Source organism: Neltuma alba, unplaced genomic scaffold (genome assembly GCF_004799145.2).
Source record: "Neltuma alba isolate B1F8T4 unplaced genomic scaffold, ASM479914v2 tig00011267_pilon, whole genome shotgun sequence".
In the NCBI taxonomy this organism is placed as follows: domain Eukaryota; kingdom Viridiplantae; phylum Streptophyta; class Magnoliopsida; order Fabales; family Fabaceae; genus Neltuma; species Neltuma alba.
In genome coordinates, this window is record NW_021635978.1 from 1 (window position 1) to 20,096 (window position 20,096).

General features: G+C 36.2%; 1 protein-coding gene, 1 non-coding gene and 2 pseudogenes across 2 annotated transcripts; 2 read left to right on the top strand and 2 right to left on the bottom strand.

Moving 5' to 3' along the window:
- The first annotated feature begins 45 nt into the window (after positions 1–45).
- On the top strand, positions 46–2,692 carry LOC114763224 (uncharacterized; annotated as a pseudogene).
- Positions 2,693–3,104: 412 nt separating this feature from the next.
- On the bottom strand, positions 3,105–3,176 carry TRNAG-UCC (transfer RNA glycine (anticodon UCC)). The gene has a single exon. It is a non-coding gene; the product is annotated as a tRNA-Gly (tRNA).
- A 4,714-nt stretch (positions 3,177–7,890) lies between these two features.
- Positions 7,891–12,233, top strand: LOC114763209 (lipid phosphate phosphatase delta-like; annotated as a pseudogene).
- Positions 12,234–13,063: 830 nt separating this feature from the next.
- Positions 13,064–19,441, bottom strand: LOC114763223 (serine/threonine-protein phosphatase PP2A-4 catalytic subunit-like). The gene is made up of 11 exons (XM_028952840.1): positions 19,188–19,441; positions 18,043–18,099; positions 17,572–17,655; positions 17,138–17,209; positions 16,649–16,720; positions 16,429–16,469; positions 15,073–15,139; positions 14,121–14,312; positions 13,925–14,014; positions 13,703–13,810; positions 13,064–13,622 (listed from the first exon to the last, which is right to left on the bottom strand). Exons 1-11 carry the CDS (start codon positions 19,278–19,280, stop codon positions 13,557–13,559), a joined length of 942 nt encoding a protein of 313 aa, XP_028808673.1. The 5' UTR covers positions 19,281–19,441; the 3' UTR covers positions 13,064–13,556.
- Positions 19,442–20,096: the final 655 nt, after the last annotated feature.

Sequence of the window (20,096 nt, forward strand, 5' to 3'; positions counted from 1 at the left end):
GGAACCTATTAATGAAGACGACGATGGAATCACTGGCGGCTCAAGGAAAGGCCTTCAGGCATGGCGAAACTGGAGCTGGATCAAGACCCCTTTCTCTCTCGCCTTCGCCTTCAATAAGAAGTCTGACCTCAAAATTCTTCTAAGTGTTCTGGGTTGCCCTCTCTTCCCTGTTCCTCTCCTCCTCAAAGAACCCCACAATGAGGCAAGCCCCTTAACTCCACTTATTTATTTTATCCTACACTTTCTCTTTCAAGCAGAAACTTTTGGGGTGTAATGCTGTTTGGACTGCAGAATTTGCCCACAACTCGGAATAAATTATTGATTGGTGTTTTGTAAGGGCATTGATCGTTTTAGATGCATTACTTTGTTTAGAAAACGTGGTTGAAGCTCTAATTTTACTGTGTTTTATTTGATGTAGTTACTGGATTAAGATAGCAAAAAGTGCTGGACTGTTGTTGGTTTTCTCTTGACCACTTTATTATCTGGAACTTTAAAGTATGGCACGGCACACTAATGACTGATGCGTCTGATTTGCTTTAACGATTGTGTTATTAATTAAATCTCTTGATATAAAAATTGAGCTTTTGATCATTCTTCCTTTCTACTAAGACAAAGGCAAAGGAGGAAAAAGGGAAAAGGGAGTGAAATTCGATCCTTTTAACTAATTCTTCTAAACTGTGAAACAGGTGTCATCTTCAGCGCAGTATATTATACAACACTTCGCGGCGGCGACGGGGTGCCGGAGTTAGAAGGGAGAGTGAAAAACATCTTTACGACAGGGAAGGTGACAATGGTGTGGTGGATGAGCCTGGATCCGGCGGCGGAGGGGCCGCCGGAGTTTCGGAAAGAGGGTGCTTCGTTATGTGGGCAAATGCTTCCCGATAAATGGCAGATAGAGCTCGTCCTGGGTGGCCACAAGGTGGTCGCTGGTAGTGACGGCGCCGTGGCTTGGCGCCACACCCCATGGCTCGGCGCGCACGCCGCTAAAGGTGGCGTACGACCACTTCGTCGTGCTCTTCAGGCAAGTTCGTCAATCATGCCTTGTTTGAAAATTTCCTCCTGACCAACCGGATGTTGCTGGTTTTACTGTTATTTTTAATATATACAAATTTTTTTCATTTGATAGAGCAGGGTTGGGTGAACATTTAAATGTTACGTAATTTAGCTTGCAATCCCAACGATTTTCTCGAAAAACGCTGGTGGCGTATTTATGCTTTGCTTTAATAATTTGGGATCTAATATGGGTTCTTATGTAGTGCCAGACAGCTATATATGTAATTATTAATATTTAATGACCTTAACTATGCGGTATCGCACCAGCTTATTGTCAGAAAATAGTGGTGTTATACACCTAAACCTTAGCTTTATGAAACAATTCAGTCTTTAGAAGTTTATATTAAAAGAGAAACCTAGCCCTTGTAAATTGTTAATGGAGCTGGGAATTTAACATTATTATAATAAATGGTCAGTCAAGTCTTGGACAAAAACATGTACATGATGTGACTCCTCCTGAAAATTCTTTAACTGTTTTTCAATACTCATAAATGCGGGTCGATGGTTGTTCTTGTCAATTTTCTTTAATGCCAAGCTTGGATAACACATATGCCACCGGCCCATGTAATGGGTCTTTGTTTCCCCTTTTAAATTCCCTTTATTTGTTCAATCTACCCACATTCCTCTGTTTCCCTTTTCTTTATTATTTTAGACTTTCCTTCAATATGATCTTCTTGCCTTGTTTTTTTTTTTTTTTTTTGCCACTTCCTCAAACAACTGACAAAGTCACATAAATGATACTCTGAAAGTTCTCCTACATTTGAGGAAAAATGTTTGTTCTGGCCCTTTAGGATCCCTCTGAAACTATGAAAGAACAGTGCAGTAAGTTCATCAGTATCTAAAATGGCACCTTAGCTGTTTCAAACAGACAAGAGCAATGTCAGTTACTGTTTTTTTGCCATCCATCCTGAAAACGACAACATTATTGTGCGTTGTAGGGACTGGACCCTCTGGCAGTGTCTGCTGTATTCTCTGCTGCGCAGTACATGGGAGAAAAGAAGATCTCAGGCGTAGATTGCTTCGTGTTGAAGCTCTCAGCTGATCAGAAGGACCTCATCGATCGCAGTGATAACACAGCAGAGATGATCAAGCACGTTATATTTGGTTACTTCAGCCAAAGAAGTGGACTTCTAGTGGTATTAGAGGACTCTTACCTGACCAGGATTCAATCACCTGGGGCACACCCCACGTATTGGGAGACAACAATGTCTACAAAAATTGAGGATTATAGGTTGGTGGACGGCGTGATGATTGCTCACTCAGGGAAATCAACGGTGATCATTACGCGGTTTGGGGATAATCTGAAGGCAGGCCCTGCCATCACAAGGTTGGAAGAGACATGGAACATCGATGATGTGGCATTCAACGTGGCGGGACTATCCATTGACTGTTTCATACCTCCTAAGGAACTTCAGAGAGATTATCCTCAAGAGAATCTGGATTGGAGATCACCCTTGCACAGATGATGGAAGCTGCTTGATTGTGCATGCGTGGTGCTAACTTTGAAAAAAAATGGGTGTCTGCTAATTGTTACTACTATTTAGTATATAATGCTCTGTAATTGTGTTACTGATTCTGGACATTGTTGACGTCAGCTATTGATATATATCGAGATATCTGATTTTGTATACTACTTAAATGTAGATAAGCTGTTGTGCTCTCAGTTGGCTGGGAATTAGGCTCTACGAAAGCGGAAACAGAGAGCTCTATGCCTCCTTTTGCTAGCTGCTTATACTAATTGCATTAGTGGGGGGCCTTTTCTTCTCGAAAGTCGTTACTTTCCGTTATTCTGAGCTCAATATTTTTTTCCCCTTTTTGCGCAGGATAATTGAAGAATTGATACCATCCTTTCTCGTTATCCGGCAAAAAAGAGAGAAAATAAAACCCATTTAAGATTCTACCTGGACAGCAATATGTTGAGGTGGAAAGCCATTAAAAATATCTTGGACGAAAGTGGGTTACAAAGTACAGTGGAAATGTGAAGTGGAAACCATTTTCTTCCTCTTCAAAGAGAATGCAAATGCCAAAAATGAAAAGTATGCTCCTTTAACTGCGTTTGCCGGGAGTCGAACCCGGGTCTATTGCTTGGAAGGCAATTATCCTAACCGTTGGACTACAAACGCAACGCGCTTTCTAGGGTTCCGCATTAAATTTATATTAATTAAAAATTAGGGAGAATAGGGCTACCCCGCCACAGACCTCGCCAACACGGCAAGAGTAATTCATGGAGAATCATCCCCCACGTCCTTTTAAGAGCTGTGGGTAGAGCCGGGAAACGGGTCAAGCCCGTCGGCCGGCCTTTTAGGCCCTGAATTATGAGGGTCGGCTTGATATTTTTTCTCTTAAAATGAAACATAAGCCCTGGAGGGCCGAGGGCTTAAAACGGCCGGCCCTGGAGGGCCACGGGCCGGCCCTTTTAAGTCCTTTTATATTTTTTTATTTTTTAAATTTTTTTATATAATATTAATGTTATTAATTTTTTACATTGTTAATAATATTTCAAATATTTAGTTATTATTATCATTTTAAAAGTAAATTTAGTTTTAGATAATAATTTATCCAATTAAATTTTTAAAAATGGGTTAATTTGGACTTTAATAATGATTGATTTATATTATATGCGTTGATATTTTTAAACTATATATATTTGATAATAGAATATTTTTATACTTATATAACTTGTGATTCTATAATTTGAATTAGAAATTCATGAGTTTCAACAGCAATGTTTCTCACATTAAAGTAAATAATAGTTAGATTGCAAAATTTAAAAATAAAATTCTTATAAAGAAGAAAACTTGATATTTTTGTTACGAAAAAAAAGTACTTATGAAGTACTTAAAAAAGTAATTAATTATAGTGATGATGAAGTTTCAAAGATTAATAATAGTGTTTATTTATTGCACAATTGCATTATAGATAAAACTTTTAGATGTTGTTATCTTGTTAATGAATGTTTTAGATGTTCTTAGATGTTGATGAATATTTATATATGATGATTTTTATATGTGACTTAATTTTATTCATATTTATGTCTTTTATTAATAATTTCATTGATTTATTTTTATAAAAAATATGATAAATATAAAAAATAGTATTTTTCTTAAACGGGCTAAAAGCCCGCGGGCCGGCCCTGGCCCTGTAGCTTAAGGGCCGGGCCTAACAAATTGAAATATTTTTAAAATTCCAAGCCCTGGAGGGCTGGCCCTTTTAAGCCCGCCAGCCCTGAAGGGCCGGCCCTGATTCCGGCTCTAGCTTTGGGTAGAGTCGGGAAAACGGGCCGAGCCCGTCGGGCCGGCCCTTTTAGGCCCTGAAATTATGAGGGCCGGGCTTGATATTTTTTTCTTAAAATGAGAAATAAGTCCTGGAGGGCCGAGGGCTTAAAACGGCCGATCCTGGAGGGCCGTGGGCCGGCCCTTTTAAGCCCTTTTAAGCCCTTTTTTAATTTTTTAATTTTTTAATTTTTTTTATATAATATTAATGTTATTAATTTTTTTCATTGTTAATAATATTTCAAATATTTAGTTATTATTATCATTTTAAAATTAAATTTAGTTTTAGACAATAATTTATCCAATTAAATTTTTAAAAAATGGTTAATTTGGACTTTAATAATGATTTGATTTATATTATATGGGTTAATATTTTTAAACTATATAATATATTTGATAATAGAATATTTTTATACTTATATAACTTGTGATTCTATAATTTGAATTAGAAATTCATGAGTTTCAACAACAATGTTTCTTACATTAAAGTAAAATAATAGTTACATTGTAAAATTTAAAAATAAAATTCTTATAAAGAAGAAAAACTTGATATTTTTGTTACGAAAGAAAAGCATACTTATGAAGAAAAAATTAATTATAGTGATGATAAAGTTTCAAAAGATTAATGATAGTGTTTTATTTATTGCACAATTGCATTATAGATAAAACTTTTAGATGTTGTTATCTTGTTAATGAATGTTTTAAATGTTCTTAGATGTTGATGAATATTTATATATGATATATTTTATATTTGTGACTTAATTTTATTCATATTTATGTCTTTTATTAATAATTTCATTGGTTTATTTTTATATTTTTAAAAAAATATGATAAATAAAAAAATAGTATTTTTTTCTTAAACGGGCCAAAAGCCCGCGGCTGGCCCTGGCCCTGTAGTTTAAGGGCCGGGCCTAGCAAATTGGGGTATTTTTAAATTTCATCAGCCCTGAAGGGCCGGTCCTTTTAAGCCCGCCAACCCTAAGGGCCGGCCCTGATTCCCGGCTCTAGCTGTGGGGAACACCTACTTTTTTAATTTTGTATATTGTAAAATTATGGTTTGGTTTTTATCTAAATAATTTTAAATTAAATTGGTTGAGAAAAAAAATCACAGTCAAATAGTTCTATTGCAAATCATGAACATGCCTTGTAAAATTAGATCTTTATTAATATTAACAATAAGTAAACCATATTTTCAAATGTACGAACTCCATTGTTCTAGCCTTATTCTAGCCAAAAACAAAAAATCATGCATGTTTTTTTTTTCTCCCCCAAAGTGAAAACATCTCTACATAATGTCACGAATACATGATCAAAAGATGAGGGCTTTCAAAGCTGCATCATTTGGAATCCGAAGCACCGCCCTGAGGCTGCCCGGCAACGGCCACGGGCAGCACGTGTCGAAGGGCGCCAAATGGATCGGGTCGTCCCCAGTTACTAGATCACTCCGCTCCATAAAACAAAGCGTCTCACGTTTAGCCCCAAACAAAAAAATAATAAAACTAAAACAAGTGTCAACGATTCCCTTCCCAGTTTTGTCGCATTAATTTGGGGTTTAGCCAATCTGATGTAAGAAGCAATGAAATGAAGTCTTTTGAATTCTTCATCATTTGGAGGATCAAATCTGATGTGAGCAGCACTGTGAGATTTTTTTAATAAATTTATGCCATGTTTGGTGACAGTAAAAAAAAAAAAGAAGCGATATATTTTATTATCATTATATAATTTATATTATTGCCTTGTGACTCGTAGCTTGCTCGTGCAAGTCATTTTATGATGTTACGTCAGCAACGATATTATATTAATTTTAATAAATTATTTTACTAGTCTCTTTAAATCACTTCCCATAGCGTGTGGGTGTGGTTTTTTTTGTTAGTCACAAGGGTCAAGGGTGCTCTCTTCATAAATTAATAATGGCATGAACCTACCCTCTTTAATGTTTTTGATGGTGTTCAATATAAATATCTCATCTTCTGCCCCAACAAGAAAAAACTCCACAAAAAAACCAGTACAAATAGAATGATGTTCATTTCTAACCAAATAATAATAATTTCATTCATGGGTAACACTACAGCAAATGCACCTTAAGTATTTTTATTTGAAAAACAAAATTTTAAGAAGTTAACTTTATCTAAAGGAATATTTAAAAAAATCCGGAGTAAAATTTTAAATGGAAAACAATTTTCTTCATTTTGGTTAAGGCAGCAGTAAGAGGGTGATACACATGAATTAGCCTTGTAAACCTTACGTGGATGGATTTAGGAATTCACCACACCATGCACACACTATTGAAGACTCGTCCAAGATGCAAAGGTGGGACCTGTAAATCGAGCTCACCAGCGCGAACAAATTAGCCATGTGGTTTTACTTGTACAATTAACCAGACTAGAAGAGTTAAGTATTTAAGTGGCAAGCTATTTTAAAAAATAAGTCGCAATTTTATAAGACTTGTTATTAGAACTTTTTTTTTAAAAAAAAATATTTCGTGTGGGTACAAATGATTAACCTGAACCGTTGCTTTCTTTCCTTTTTTTGAGGGGTGGTGGGGGAACTATCCTGTAAGTGACAATTTGGAACCAGAAGATAATTTAATTTCAGTGAGAAGCTAAAAGTTATTAAGGGGGTGTTTGGATAAAACCAAACTATGATTTGGAGAATAGCTTCTAGAAAGAATAGATTTTGTGAAGAAGTGATTATGAGAAATGAGAGTGTTTGGATAGTTATTATCAGAAGTATTTTTATATATACAAATTACTAAAAAAAGCACAAGTCAATATGATAAAATAATCTGACGGAATAAAATTATTAATAATATATTTTTTATCAACATAATTAATAATACATAAGATAATATATTAATAAATAATTAATACGTATATATATTTATAAAAATGAGATTAAATATGTTTATAAAAAAATAATTGAGGGATGTTAAAGTTATATTATTATTGAGATCTACTCTAACAGATACAATCATACTTTCCAATTTAAGTTAAAAGTAGAATGAATTCACTTCTTCTGAAACCATGGTTTTAAGCTCCAAACCATGGTTTTAATCTAAAACCATGGTTTGTCAATTTCTTCTCTTATTTGGCAAGTTTAGAACTAAAATCATATGATTAAGTTTCAAAACCATGAGGTTGGCCAAACAGGCCCTAAGTAATTTTCTGACACTGATTATTTCATATTTTGAAAATTCATACTCATCTTTAAATTTTTTAAAAAGTAAAATATTTATTACCACTTGATACCAATATTTTCCTCAAAAAATTAAAAATCATTAAGTAATTTGATATTAATATTTCAAAATTTCAACTGATATTCTGAAATTTAACATAACACGATTAAATTCACATCTTAATTTGGTACGGTCATTTTCCTTCGTCGTTTTCTACCTTCTAGAACATGCTTTCGCAAAACTGAAAACAGAAGCGGACAGGAGGCAGGAAATTTCCCACCCTTTGCCCCGAGAAACCGCTACGCGTTCAAAGTTGGTGTCCTGGGCTGGCAATGCTCTCGGCCAGCCGAAACCAAAGAATCCGAGGTCCGAGGTCCGAGGTCCAGGGTCCAAACAATTACAAAAATCAATCATGGTTCAAACCAAGCCGCACTAAGAACGATTAAAAAAACGAAAACTAGCACTGAATAATCCGCAGTGTTCTTTTATGATTTTATTCTTCCAAAATTTCCCGGAGTTCTGCCAGGCTGCCAGCAGTTCTAAATTTGCCAATTGTTTTCTGCTACTCTCGTTGTTTTCTGAGGTCTCTCTTTCCCCAAAAGTCGACGAAGAGAGAGAGGAAGAATAATGGTGGGGGCGACGATGTGGCAGGGCACAACTCTGGCTGGAATAGTGTTGTGGATCGTCTCGTCTTCATACTTCGATGTCACTCGGAAGCTTAGATCTTTCTGCAACCTTGGGTGACTCACCACGTTGAGGTTGGAACTCCTGTAGTCCTCCGGATCCAGGTAACGAGCAATTTATGATTTAAAACGAAACAAAAATAAAAAATACAGATTTTTGCTCTTTCGATTGTTTTATGACTTTTATGGGTCAATTTTGTGGCTGCTGTTTGGTGGGTTTCTGCAGAGTTACAGGTCTGGATTTCTGGATGCTCTTTTCTCCGGCTTATCTTGTGTTGTTTCAGTGCCCTTTTACACTGCTTTTCTTCCTCTATTATTCTGGGTATGTGATTCTTCCCTCTGTACATGAGTTTGTTAAATTCACGAATTATTGAGAATTTTTCTATATGTTATAGTCTTGTTGAAAAGTTCACTTTTTTTGCATCTATATAGAGTGGGCATGCCAAATTGGCGAGGCAGATGACCTTGTTGATGGCGTTCTGTGACTATATAGGTAATTGCATAAAGGTAAGTACTTAAATTGGACTTATCTTTTCATGTGCTCCTGAAAATCGCATTTGCTATTAACATGTAAGATGATTACCTGAGCTGTTTGTCGTTCAATAGGATGTGGTATCTGCTCCAAGACCTACTTCTCCTCCTGTTCTGAGAGTGACAGCTACAAAAGATGAAGAAGAGAATTCATTGGAATATGGATTGCCTTCTTCTCACACTCTTAACACAGTCTGTCTATCCGGGTATTTACAATTCTTTCAACTTCTCTTTAATTACTAAGTTATCCTACTTGGGCAAGGGCAAATTTGGCGATATTGGTGACCAAAAGGGAATAAGATATTATGAGGTGTGTCTTAAGGAGCAGCGCTGTGTAATTGTATAAGGTTGTTAGCGTTGTCACAAGAGGCTGTTGATGTATTAGGCATGTATTCAAAGAGTCTGAATGCGTAGCAGATTGCATACCTTACCAGTCAAGTCACATAGACCAAACTTTTCTAACAAAGAGTTGGCAAATGGTCACAGACAGACAGATGCCTGCGCGCACAACGCAAGTACATTGACACAGTAAATGTTAATACTTTATTTCCCTGCTTCTGTGGCTCCTCATTTTGTTTTCAAAGAAAGGCTAATCTTTTGGCAATCTTTTGTTCAGATTGACTGAAGAGAAAAAAACATGATAACACTAAAGAATTGATTATGTATTTCTCACAGAATATTTTAGCTGTTCTATCATCAGTTCAAGTACTTAATGCCTGTGAACATATTGTTAATTTGAAGGCGTGTATATTTTGGACAAGGTTCAGGTTATCCTATGAGCAAATTAGAACCTTGCTTTTTATTCCTCACTTTTGTCATTAATTGATGTTTCTCTTTGTAATGGATCCAGTTACCTTCTGCACTATGTCCTGACCCAAGCTCAAATTCAAGGCGCCTATATCAATATTCTTGGAGTTGCTCTTGCCTGCTTGCTTGTGGCTCTTATTGGTTTGGGTAAGTTTTTGTTACGTGAGATTATTAGAAATCTTTCTTATTGTTACCTTGTTACACGTCAATACTGTGATCTGTTTTTGTTCACCTTTGTAGGAAGAATATATCTTGGCATGCACAGTTTGGTTGATGTCCTTGGCGGTCTTCTCATAGGACTCGGGATCCTTGTATTTTGGTTTGCAGTTGATGAATGCGTAGACAGTTTTGTGGTCTCAGGACAAAATGGTATCTCTACTTCTAATTAATATATTCATCATAAAGTTTTTTTAAAAAAAAAAAAATTGTAGAGTATTAACAGCACATACTGGAAGTCAGCTTTTAGAAATTGCAACACAATTGTAATGATCAGAACAGAAAAACTAGTTACGAGTAGAATGTTCATAAACTTGTGACGATTGTGAGGCTCCTCTTTTTTCATTAAACATTTTCTTTTACAGGATGCAAAACATTTGATATTCTGCATAGAATTTCTTTTGATGTGGGGTAAGCGCAGCAAGCTTTCATATCATGTGCCTCATAATAGTCTGTATCTGTTGCAGTTGCATCTTTTTGGGCTGCCCTGAGCTTCCTCTTGCTCTTTGCTTATCCAACTCCTGAACTTCATACTCCAAGTTTTGAGTATCACACAGCTTTCAATGGTGTTGCATTGGGAATTGTAAGAAGTTTTAAACCTTTAAAATCATCTAAAGATTTTTTTTTTTTCCATTTCTCTTTTGCCAAAACGTGGATAAGTAAAGATTATATTATAATTTTATCTTCGCTCTTTATGAGGTCTTTATATGAGTGAATCTTGAGGAGATTCTTCTTCATTTTGATCAACTGTTCTGTTTTATCAAGTTGCGAAAAATCATTCTTTTTCTATACACAATACCAAAATGGCTATATCAACTTGCTTGCTTAGAACAATGACTTGCACAATCTACTTCTGTGTGTTGGGTCTCTGGAAATGAATTTAACTTTGTCATGTCCCGGAATTATTTCTGACTAGTCATACGTGGTGGCGTCATTGATTTAGACGGGAATGCTGGTTAGACAGCTTCCAACTGACGATATAGCAATCATTGGCATAAGGCAGTACTGAATGATATTAAGCGCGCTGCATGCGATTCATTGCTCAATAGCTTAAGGATCAAGATCAAATATTCAAATGTACTGGTAATTTAGTATTGCAGTTCTCACCAAGATTTTGGCATTCCTCCATTCCATGATTAAAAACACTCTCTATTAGAGCTCTTCTCCATTTCAGTTCTTTGAATCAGTGTCTTTTCTATTATTATCCATTTTTATTACTCAAATAGGACTCTTTAGGCATCACTTAGAACTGCAGTAAAGATTGATGGGTGCTTACATGGAAGATTTACTAGTATTCAAGCTCAGAGTTGGAGTGTGCTGTTATTTCCAAAGAGTCCTTATTCTGAGGTAGATGGGGAGATGTATGGGTTTTGACTTTGAAGTATTCTGAGTGCTTTATAACTTGTTGTGGGTTAATCTATATATAGAGATCGGAACCTTCCATTTGAAAATTGGGAAAGGCATCATGCCAATACTTGTTATATCTGTTATCTGAGGTTGGGTTGAATGGTAAAAAGGGAAAATGAAAAACTAGCTGAGGTCAAAGGCCTTTGAAAATGGAAATTCAATGGTTTTGCAAACTATAATTGAAAGTCTAACGCCAACATTCTAGGACCAGATTGAGATTAGCAAAATTGGTGATCCAACTGCTTGTAAGCAATGGAAATTTAAGAATGAAAGGTTGGGACGCATGACGCATCCAATGGATGTTTTAATCACTTCTCCACTTTGTAATTTTTGCCAAATGTCGATGATTTCTTTTCCTTCGAACAAATGGATGATTGTCTGGAAGATATGGCAGTAGAGTTACTTAGCGATAACAACCAAAGTGTCATGATTACCCACCTGATGGCATTGTTTTCAAAATTGATGTAGATTAGTTGTTTACCATCATCAGGCGTGGTATTTGTCTGAAATCTGCTTTTCAAGCAGGATTTTCCGCATTCACTATGCTGAGTATGCAGTCCAGTTGTTAATTTAGAACACAATTTAACATCCTTAATTCCTTATCAAGAACAAGAATGCCGCAGGTTTTGTTTTATTTCTGCATGTACTATAATTAATGAAGTGGTCGTGTTCTCCAGGTCGCCGGAATACAACAAACATACCATCAGTTTCACCACGACTCCATTCCTCGTCTGTTCTCTTCAGAAATCACACTACCTATATTTGTGGGGAGACTGCTTTTGGGAATTCCCACAATTCTGATTGTGAAATTCTGTAGCAAGACGCTTGCAAAATGGACTCTACCTGTGGTATCAAATACTTTGGGCATCCCAATAAAATCTACAAGCTATATACCCTCCTTGAAAGGATCATTCAATGGAAGAACGGATGATAAGCTCAAACATGGAGGTCATTTGCACAGGCTTCTTTCCCAGCACGGGGCATTTGATGTAGATACAGGAATTAGATTTCTTCAGTATGCAGGTCTTGCGTGGTCTGTGGTTGATCTTGTCCCTTCACTTTTTCAATATTTGAGCTTGTGATGTTGATGTTTTGGTTAGCATGTACCATTATCAGGTTTGTAAACCTACATGTAAATGAAATTTTTGTATAGCGACTGCTCATCCAATTTTGATCACGTTAATAATGAAGCTTTTGTGGCAACCCAGACAGATTCAGCTGTATCTATCTTCCTTTAGGTCCCCAAGACATTGTCATCGAAGTTTCAGATTTTTTCCATTTAGCATTTGCAGTCTCATTTAATTTTTCTTCTATCTGCATCTTTTGATGTCATTAAAGACATAACCGATTCAACTATTGGAGAGAGGGAATTATTAAGCCGACTATGCTCACCCAAAAAGAATAAAAAGGGACCATAAAATAAACACTAAAGCTTGCGCGCTTATTACCCCCAATCCATTAAAAAACGAACATTTTTCCGCTTTGGTCCAAACCATCTACATCCATTCTGAAAGCTTGATTTAAAATTTTTAATTTATAATTTTAAGTTATGCATCCATTAAAACTAATTTTGAAAATATAACAAGTCCAATTTTAATCCGAACAGTCCAGATTGATGTTCATTGATGATGAGCAATGAAATCCACTCATGCAGCTAAAAATAATAGGCATTGGTGATCGGTATCAGTCAAGGTTGAAACAAGTGCATCAGAATTCGGAAGGGCTATCACAAGCCCGTGTGGCTAGACGCATATGTACGTAAAATGGGGGACGATAGAATGCAGACCAAGGGCAAATTGTTCAGAATAAACACTCCAGCAATCCCTACATTCACTCAAAAGTTGATCGACCAATTGTTGACGAGATTACACGAGTTATCATATGAAGAAAATAAAGCACTAGAGAAAAGCTCACTCATGAGGAAAAGGTATAATGGTTGGACCGTGATATAGTAAGAACAAAACTTATCATTAACATCGTGCACTTTTTTCTAAAAATAAAAATTAATAAGAACATGGCAAAAACTTGCACAAGATGGAAAAATCCCAGTCACAGCTTTAAAGGGCCTGAGAACCCGGGGAATGAAGACGGGGGAGTAGAGAAGGAAGAAAGACGGGAAAATTAAAAATATCCACATTTTGGTGGAATTATACATTTTTTGACTTGCGCGTCATCTAGGCAACTTCTCCCAAAGAGCCTCCAGCAAATTCTCGGGCGTAACAAATCAGGGGAATATTACCTACCTATGATACATCAAAGCCGACTTCCGGAGCACCGACAAAAGCATGGAAAGCGTACATCCATGGATTTAAATGCATGCAGCAATATCAGGAACGAGAATGCACTACTACGGTACACTACCTGAAATTAGTGCAGTAAGTAGTAATACCAGTGCGTCATCCAGCGGCCACATTATAGGAAGTAATCAGGCGTCCTACGGGTGACATCCGGTTCACCTCTCCTAGGAGCCGGTTCAAACTGCAACATACACACAAATTTATGCGTCCACTCAATCAGGTTCATATCAAGTAGAACAAGGAGAGTTGAACAAGAAAGACCTGGATAAATGTGTGGCTCTTGCAATCATCAACCTCCAAAATGGAAGCCATGTTCCCACATCTATAACAGTAGTTAGGTGCACTAAATATGGTAACCACCTTTTGTTCCTGTTTCGGCCAAACAATGGACATTAGCTTTAAACGACCTCCTTATTCTTTTTGTTCCCCCAAAAAAATGAAGCAAAGCCAAAGAGGAAACAATTCCCAAAAAATGACAATTACATGAGCCCAATTAAATCCATCCATCACTAGCTGGTGAGCTCTAGCAATCAACTTGAGACTGTTTGTGTGATTGAATTGCTCAGATATATCCTGGAACAAAGAGTATGAATTCAAAATAAAAACCAAGACAATAATCACTCTCAATGCTTCAAAAACGTCATAAATGTAGAGAATCGACTGTTAAATTTATGGCTACCTGGCCAAAGGTATATCCAGCACCACGAGGAGAAATCCCCCAGCCACATCTGTCATCAGGGTCAGACCATAAAAGATCGCACATGGGCCCTTCATGAGGGACCTCTTGAACACGATCAAAGTTCCTTATATTATCAAGGGTTTCAATTGATGGCGACAGTCCACCATGTAAACAAAATATTTCCGATTCAACCTGTTGGGACCAAATTAAGTTAGAAGTTGAAATGACTTTAAATAAAAAAGCGAATAAAAACTGGAACTAACATTTCTATACAGTTATTATGGTGAAGAGAAGGAAGCTGTGCACCAACAAATTGAAAACCTGGACCTGAGTCATGATAAGGCAAAGAACCTTACTTGCACCAATAATCACTGATTTTTTTTCTTGCTAGTTTTCTTTTTGCCTATTTCAATGTAATCTATTTACTACCATCTCTTTGCTGATTTTATGGGATTCTAGTTCTAGTGGCACTCTTGTTGCCATGATCCCTTACCTTGGATTTAAGTAAGAATTCAGAATCATCTTTCTCTAAGGTCACATCCGATAAAATAGCAGTTTTCAGCAAACAAGAATGGAAATTATAAAGGAAAATAGGCTTTCCATAGGATCAATTCGTATGTTTGGTATGATTAAAAACAATATTTGAAAAAGAGGGCACAAATATCCTTGTATACAAAAAGAGAGATAATCAGTTTTTAACTATAACAAACAGGGTTTTTCATCCTCCATACTCAGGTTCACAAGGAAAATGGCATTTCCTCAGCTATCCTGAGGGAAGGTTCCTTCCCATGTTTGATGGAAATGGGCTTTCTAACGTATCCCTTTCTAAAAACTCTTTCCCTCCTACCAAACATGCCGTAAGTTTCTACAGTTAATCCTCACATTTTTTGCTGTCCTTGTGGCCACTAAAGATTAAAATGGGAATGCACAAATGGCAAAAGTTTCTACTAACCAATGCAGTCAATGGAAAGTAATCAAAAAGGTCCGTAAAGATCTTCCAAACAATGGCTTTACCATATCTGCAAATAAACAATGGAAAGAACTATCATGGACTTGAAAGAGGAGACATGAAATTAGATTGCTTAGAAGCAATTTGACAAGCAAAGAGGAACATCTTATTCTAATTAAACCACTCATGCAACAGGAACTACCAAAAGGATCAAAGCCTGTACAGCAGATCAAGTTGTATCAGAACCTAGATTCCAGTACATATGACATTATCAACCCACACATGTCGATAAGTGACAAATTATACCAAGTGCCTCTGTCACCGTTTTAAAAGCCAAAACTATCTCAAATCTGACTACTAGCAACGCTATCAGATGATGAAATCTATCTCTAGATCCATTTTAGCCTGCACACTAAGTCCACAGACCGTCCATCCTCACAAGAAAGAAGTGCCCAATTTGACGCTCAGAGATCATGTACTTCAAAACACAAGGCTGCAGATCAATTGCTAACACTATTGGTGCAAGCACATGATAAGAATTGCATAAATCCCATATCCAAAGCTTGTAAACACAAAGAAGTTTGCTACTCTGCTTAGCGTCTAAGTACATTATTATTCAGTTCAATTTCTAAGTTTGATTGACCAGGATCACATGCCATGGATCCTAGACACCCGACCCCAATAAAATAGTACTCCTTTTGACAGGAAAAATAGTTTATAATCGCAAGATCTTTTTGTATCCCAACTGTACAGGCATCCTGAGGCTATCAACCTGTCTTGGTGTTGAATCAAGGATATTGGAGCCAAGCATAAAATAAACATTTGTTTTCTCCCATTATGCTTCACTTCAGATCAATAATAATAACATGATGTATACACTTCTATGCTTCGATTATTTTAACCATGACAAAAAGGCATACCACTTTATTGTGTTAATCACACAACTTCAACAGCATCACTCGTTATGAAACCATATATCAAAATGTCCTGTGAGATATGCATCAATATTGAATATCGAAAACAAGACTCCCAAATTCTTAACCCAAAAAAAAAAAAAAAATTTGCTGGCAACAATCTAATGGCAAAATGCTAGAAATACGTGTTAGGGGAAAAGAAGAGTTTTTAAGCATCCTATTGTTGATAATATATCCAAAAGAAAGTTTACATGACCCAAAAAAAAAAAATTGCGACACTATCATAATAACAGTAATAATGGTACATTTGTATATTGGTAGTTCTTAATTAACAACGAGAAACTCAATTGATACAATCATAGAATTATAAACATAAAATCTTCCCAAGACAAAAGCATCTCCTGTTTTTCCCCAGGACCACTAAATGAAGGTGTTGAAAACTCACTTTCTTAGGCATTCATCATAAAATCCATAAACCTGAGTAATCTGCAAAAGGGAAAAATGATAAAGCACTACTCAGGTTAATAATCATGCGCAAGTTTGCAAATCAAAACCAAAATGCTAGACAACTAAATTTGTTATACGACTAGAAAATTTCCAAGACAAGCCATTTCAAGCACCCCCTGTACAAATTTCAATGAAAGAAGGGGGGAGGGGGCACATACCTGACGACTTTCATGGTTTCCTCGAAGAATAGTAATCCGTTGAGGATACCGCACTTTCAAAGCCACAAGGAGCTGCATAGAATAACTAATTAGCACCTCAAGCATGCATCAAACTTTATACATATCTATTGATGTTCTGCTTAGCTGCCTAAAATGCTTGACAAAGACTAAAAATCTTGGCATGTACCTTACCAAGGATCCACAAGTTGAGAGGTCAATGCTCAAAAACTTGACAGAAATACAATTGCAAATTTGCAATGAAAGATAATGATCACCCTCGCTTAAAACCCAGTCATGTGCTAGAAGACAACTTAAATGATGCTCAGCCACGCTTAAAAGACTCGGCTTGAGAAAAACTTTCTGGCTGAGTTCACTCAACCTCAACCATGAACTTCCAAAATGCATGAAAAAGGGAGGAGGAAAATGAAATGATACTGCAGAATAATTTAAAAAAAAAAAATCAGATAAATTGGTCTTCAAGACACTTACTGTTACAGTTTCCACTGAATAATAACCTCGGTCCACATAATCTCCCATAAACAAGTAGTTTGTATCTGGACACTGTACCCAAAAAAAAAAAAAAAGAAGGTATTCTTAGATTTCAAATCACGACCTGATAAAGGAATTTTCACTAAATCACTAGCAAAATACACAACCCATAATCAAACAAATATGCTATAACAGATCATAAAAATTATTTTGAATAGAAAAATGGTAAATGAACTTTAGAATAATAATGAAAGGGCCCATTGAATTCAATGAATAGTGCCCTTCAAGGAATCCACTTCTGAAAAACTCAGGCGCTTCAATTTTCAAAATCTTATCCATTGGCAGGTCTCAATTTATTACTTATATTACATCATTCCCCTCAGCTGAAACAAAAGATTTGAATGCCAAAAGAAAGTCATAGTCATAAATGATACCTTTCCTCCAATTCGAAATAGCTCAGCTAGATCATGAAACTGTCCATGAATATCACCACAGATTGTCACAGGACTTTTCACAGGCTGCGATACAGGAGATTAAAAAAAATTAATTCTTTCTCCGGCATAGAGACTCTGAAAATTAAAGTTCCCTTGGTTATACGTAATGTGATTGACATTTACAAGGATGGGCGGCACAATAAATTTAAGCATATAGAAAAGAAAGCTCAAAAGAATTATTTCTTCCTCCCACAAAACAGGTGCCATTCCCAGAGCAACAAGCATTTAAAGGAACTGGCGCAAGAGCAATGGACCCAAATATTAAAACAAATAAAAAAGTATAGTTAGTTCATTTCTGACTAAGTGAAAGATTAAAGGAAGGAATAGTTACGAAGTGAAATCAATGACTTAAGAAACAGGAAAATTATCACTGCGAGGTACAAGTTAAAAGGCGTGAATAAAGAATAGCACCTGGACATTACTTTCATCCATCAAAATCTCCTTTGCCTTCTCGCATAAAACTCTAACCTGAAGGCGAATCAGAAAACAATATCATCAGTTTAAATTTACAGAACACCAGCAATAACAATCAATAATGTCAATAAATTGAGCATGAAAACTTTAAATAAACAAGGAAATCAATATAAAATTACAAACCCTTTTGATGTTTTCCAACATTGATCACTCAAGAAGTAAAAAAAAAAATGCAGTCATTCTCTTATCTAAGTCAGTCTCGAGAAAGAACTTTGTGAAATGAACTCTGTGATGGGTAGAAATAAATGAAGCATCGCCGCCGATACAAAAGTCATAGAGGAAGAAATGCCCATTTGAAAACTAAAGGCAATCAACAAAGAAGCATGCGCACCATGCGCTAAGCACCCCTTCCTAAGCATATGATCAATGATCAATCTTTGACGTTCGACAACTACAATAGTGTAGCACTTCAACACAAAGAATCAAAACCCAAAGCTTATATCTGCTCCACCGATATATCAACAAAGTAAAGACCTCGTGAGAAAACCCCGACAGCCACACCATAAGATAGTCTGAAAGAAACTACTCTATCTTGCCAGATACCTTGGGACGCCAGCAATATAGTTCATAACTTCAGGATAGTTCTAATTTCTGCCGTCAGAAGGTCTAAAAATAAGGAATATCCAACGATCTGACCATGTGAAATATCAAAATAGCAAATGCAAAACAGTCCAGTAATTTTAGGCGATTGTCTCGCCCTATATGAGTTATGGACAACTGATTACACCCCAGACACTAAGATTCGGCGTATGACGAAAATCCCTCAAGTTCCTGACACGGGAGGGTACTTAAGTTCTCCGAGCGAAATCTAACGTGATCCTTAAAGGTAAAAATCCAATTCTGCAAACAAATAGCATTGTCTATGATTTTTTTTCCTCGCCAAGTCAATCTAATACTCATCGAATTTCTGTCTTCCTATGAACAAACCAATCATAAATTCAAATGTCTTCCAACTTTGCATTCACGACATTCGAATTCGCCACGACACGGCGCTAAAACTATTCGGTGTTGATTCCACATCTAACTGATACGCTTCTACAGAAATAAGCAGATCCTAACCATTCATGTGAAATAAATCAAACCTGCTGCTCTGAAAGCGGCTTGCACTCCATTAGCTGCGAGATCTGCTCATCGAGATCGTTGCTCGACTCCGATGGCAGAGAATTCACACCCATCTCGCTACTTTGCTCAATTAAGACCGTGTGAGAATATCCGGATTAGGGCAAACCCTAGACGAAAACTTCCGGCGTCCCCCTTTAGCTGCTCGCAGCATGCGGAGTGAAAAGGAACGAAAAGAGAGAGGAAATGGAGTTTGGAGGGGGTGCGTGAGGTAACACTCGCATGGGGTGCTTAGTTTTTTTTTTTTTTTTGCTATCTTGTTTTTCCTTTTCCCCGCTTTCCGTTAGAATTCAGGGAAACTCCTCACCCAAAAAAAAAAAAAAGAAAGAGAGAAAGAATTCAGAGGAACTCCCCCATTCCCATGGCATTAGCCCACACGTTAACGGTGAAAATGTCAGTGATGATCGAGCGGCATGGGATCTTGTAACAAATTTTTGGTTAAACTTTCCCTTAATAATGTAGGAAATAAATTTGTAGTATTATTGTCGCAATTCAAAACTCAAGTGCCTGGTTTGGTTTGTTTAAAATTTTATTACCGGCCATCATACTGTTTTATCATAATAATCAATATTACTTCCATTTCGTTTGATTTTTATTTTGATTCTAAATATAAAATTTTAATTCGTTTTATTTTTCATATTTATATATTTTTTTAAGGTAATTCTTTTAATAATAATATTTTAGCAAATACACAAGAATATTTAAAACAAAAAACAAAATATATTTATTACAAATACTTAACTTAACTTATTTTCTTAATCTACTCAAATTAATCAACTAGTTCTTATATTTAAAACAGGAGGTGGTATATTAATATTGATATAAGCTCAAATAAAAATGAAGTGAGATAAAACATGACTCATTTTTCTGTT

What these genes read in the sequence shown, in the direction of transcription:
- LOC114763223 (XM_028952840.1), bottom strand. Translation starts at nt 19,280, where the DNA reads ATGGGTGTGAATTCTCTGCCATCGGAGTCGAGCAACGATCTCGATGAG. An exon ending in GAAACCATGAAAGTCGTCAG is followed by an intron (nt 16,470 to 16,648) that starts GTATGTGCCCCC and finishes TCCCTTTTGCAG; the next exon opens with ATTACTCAGGTTTATGGATT. An exon ending in TATGATGAATGCCTAAGAAA is followed by an intron (nt 15,140 to 16,428) that starts GTGAGTTTTCAA and finishes GTTTATTTGCAG; the next exon opens with ATATGGTAAAGCCATTGTTT.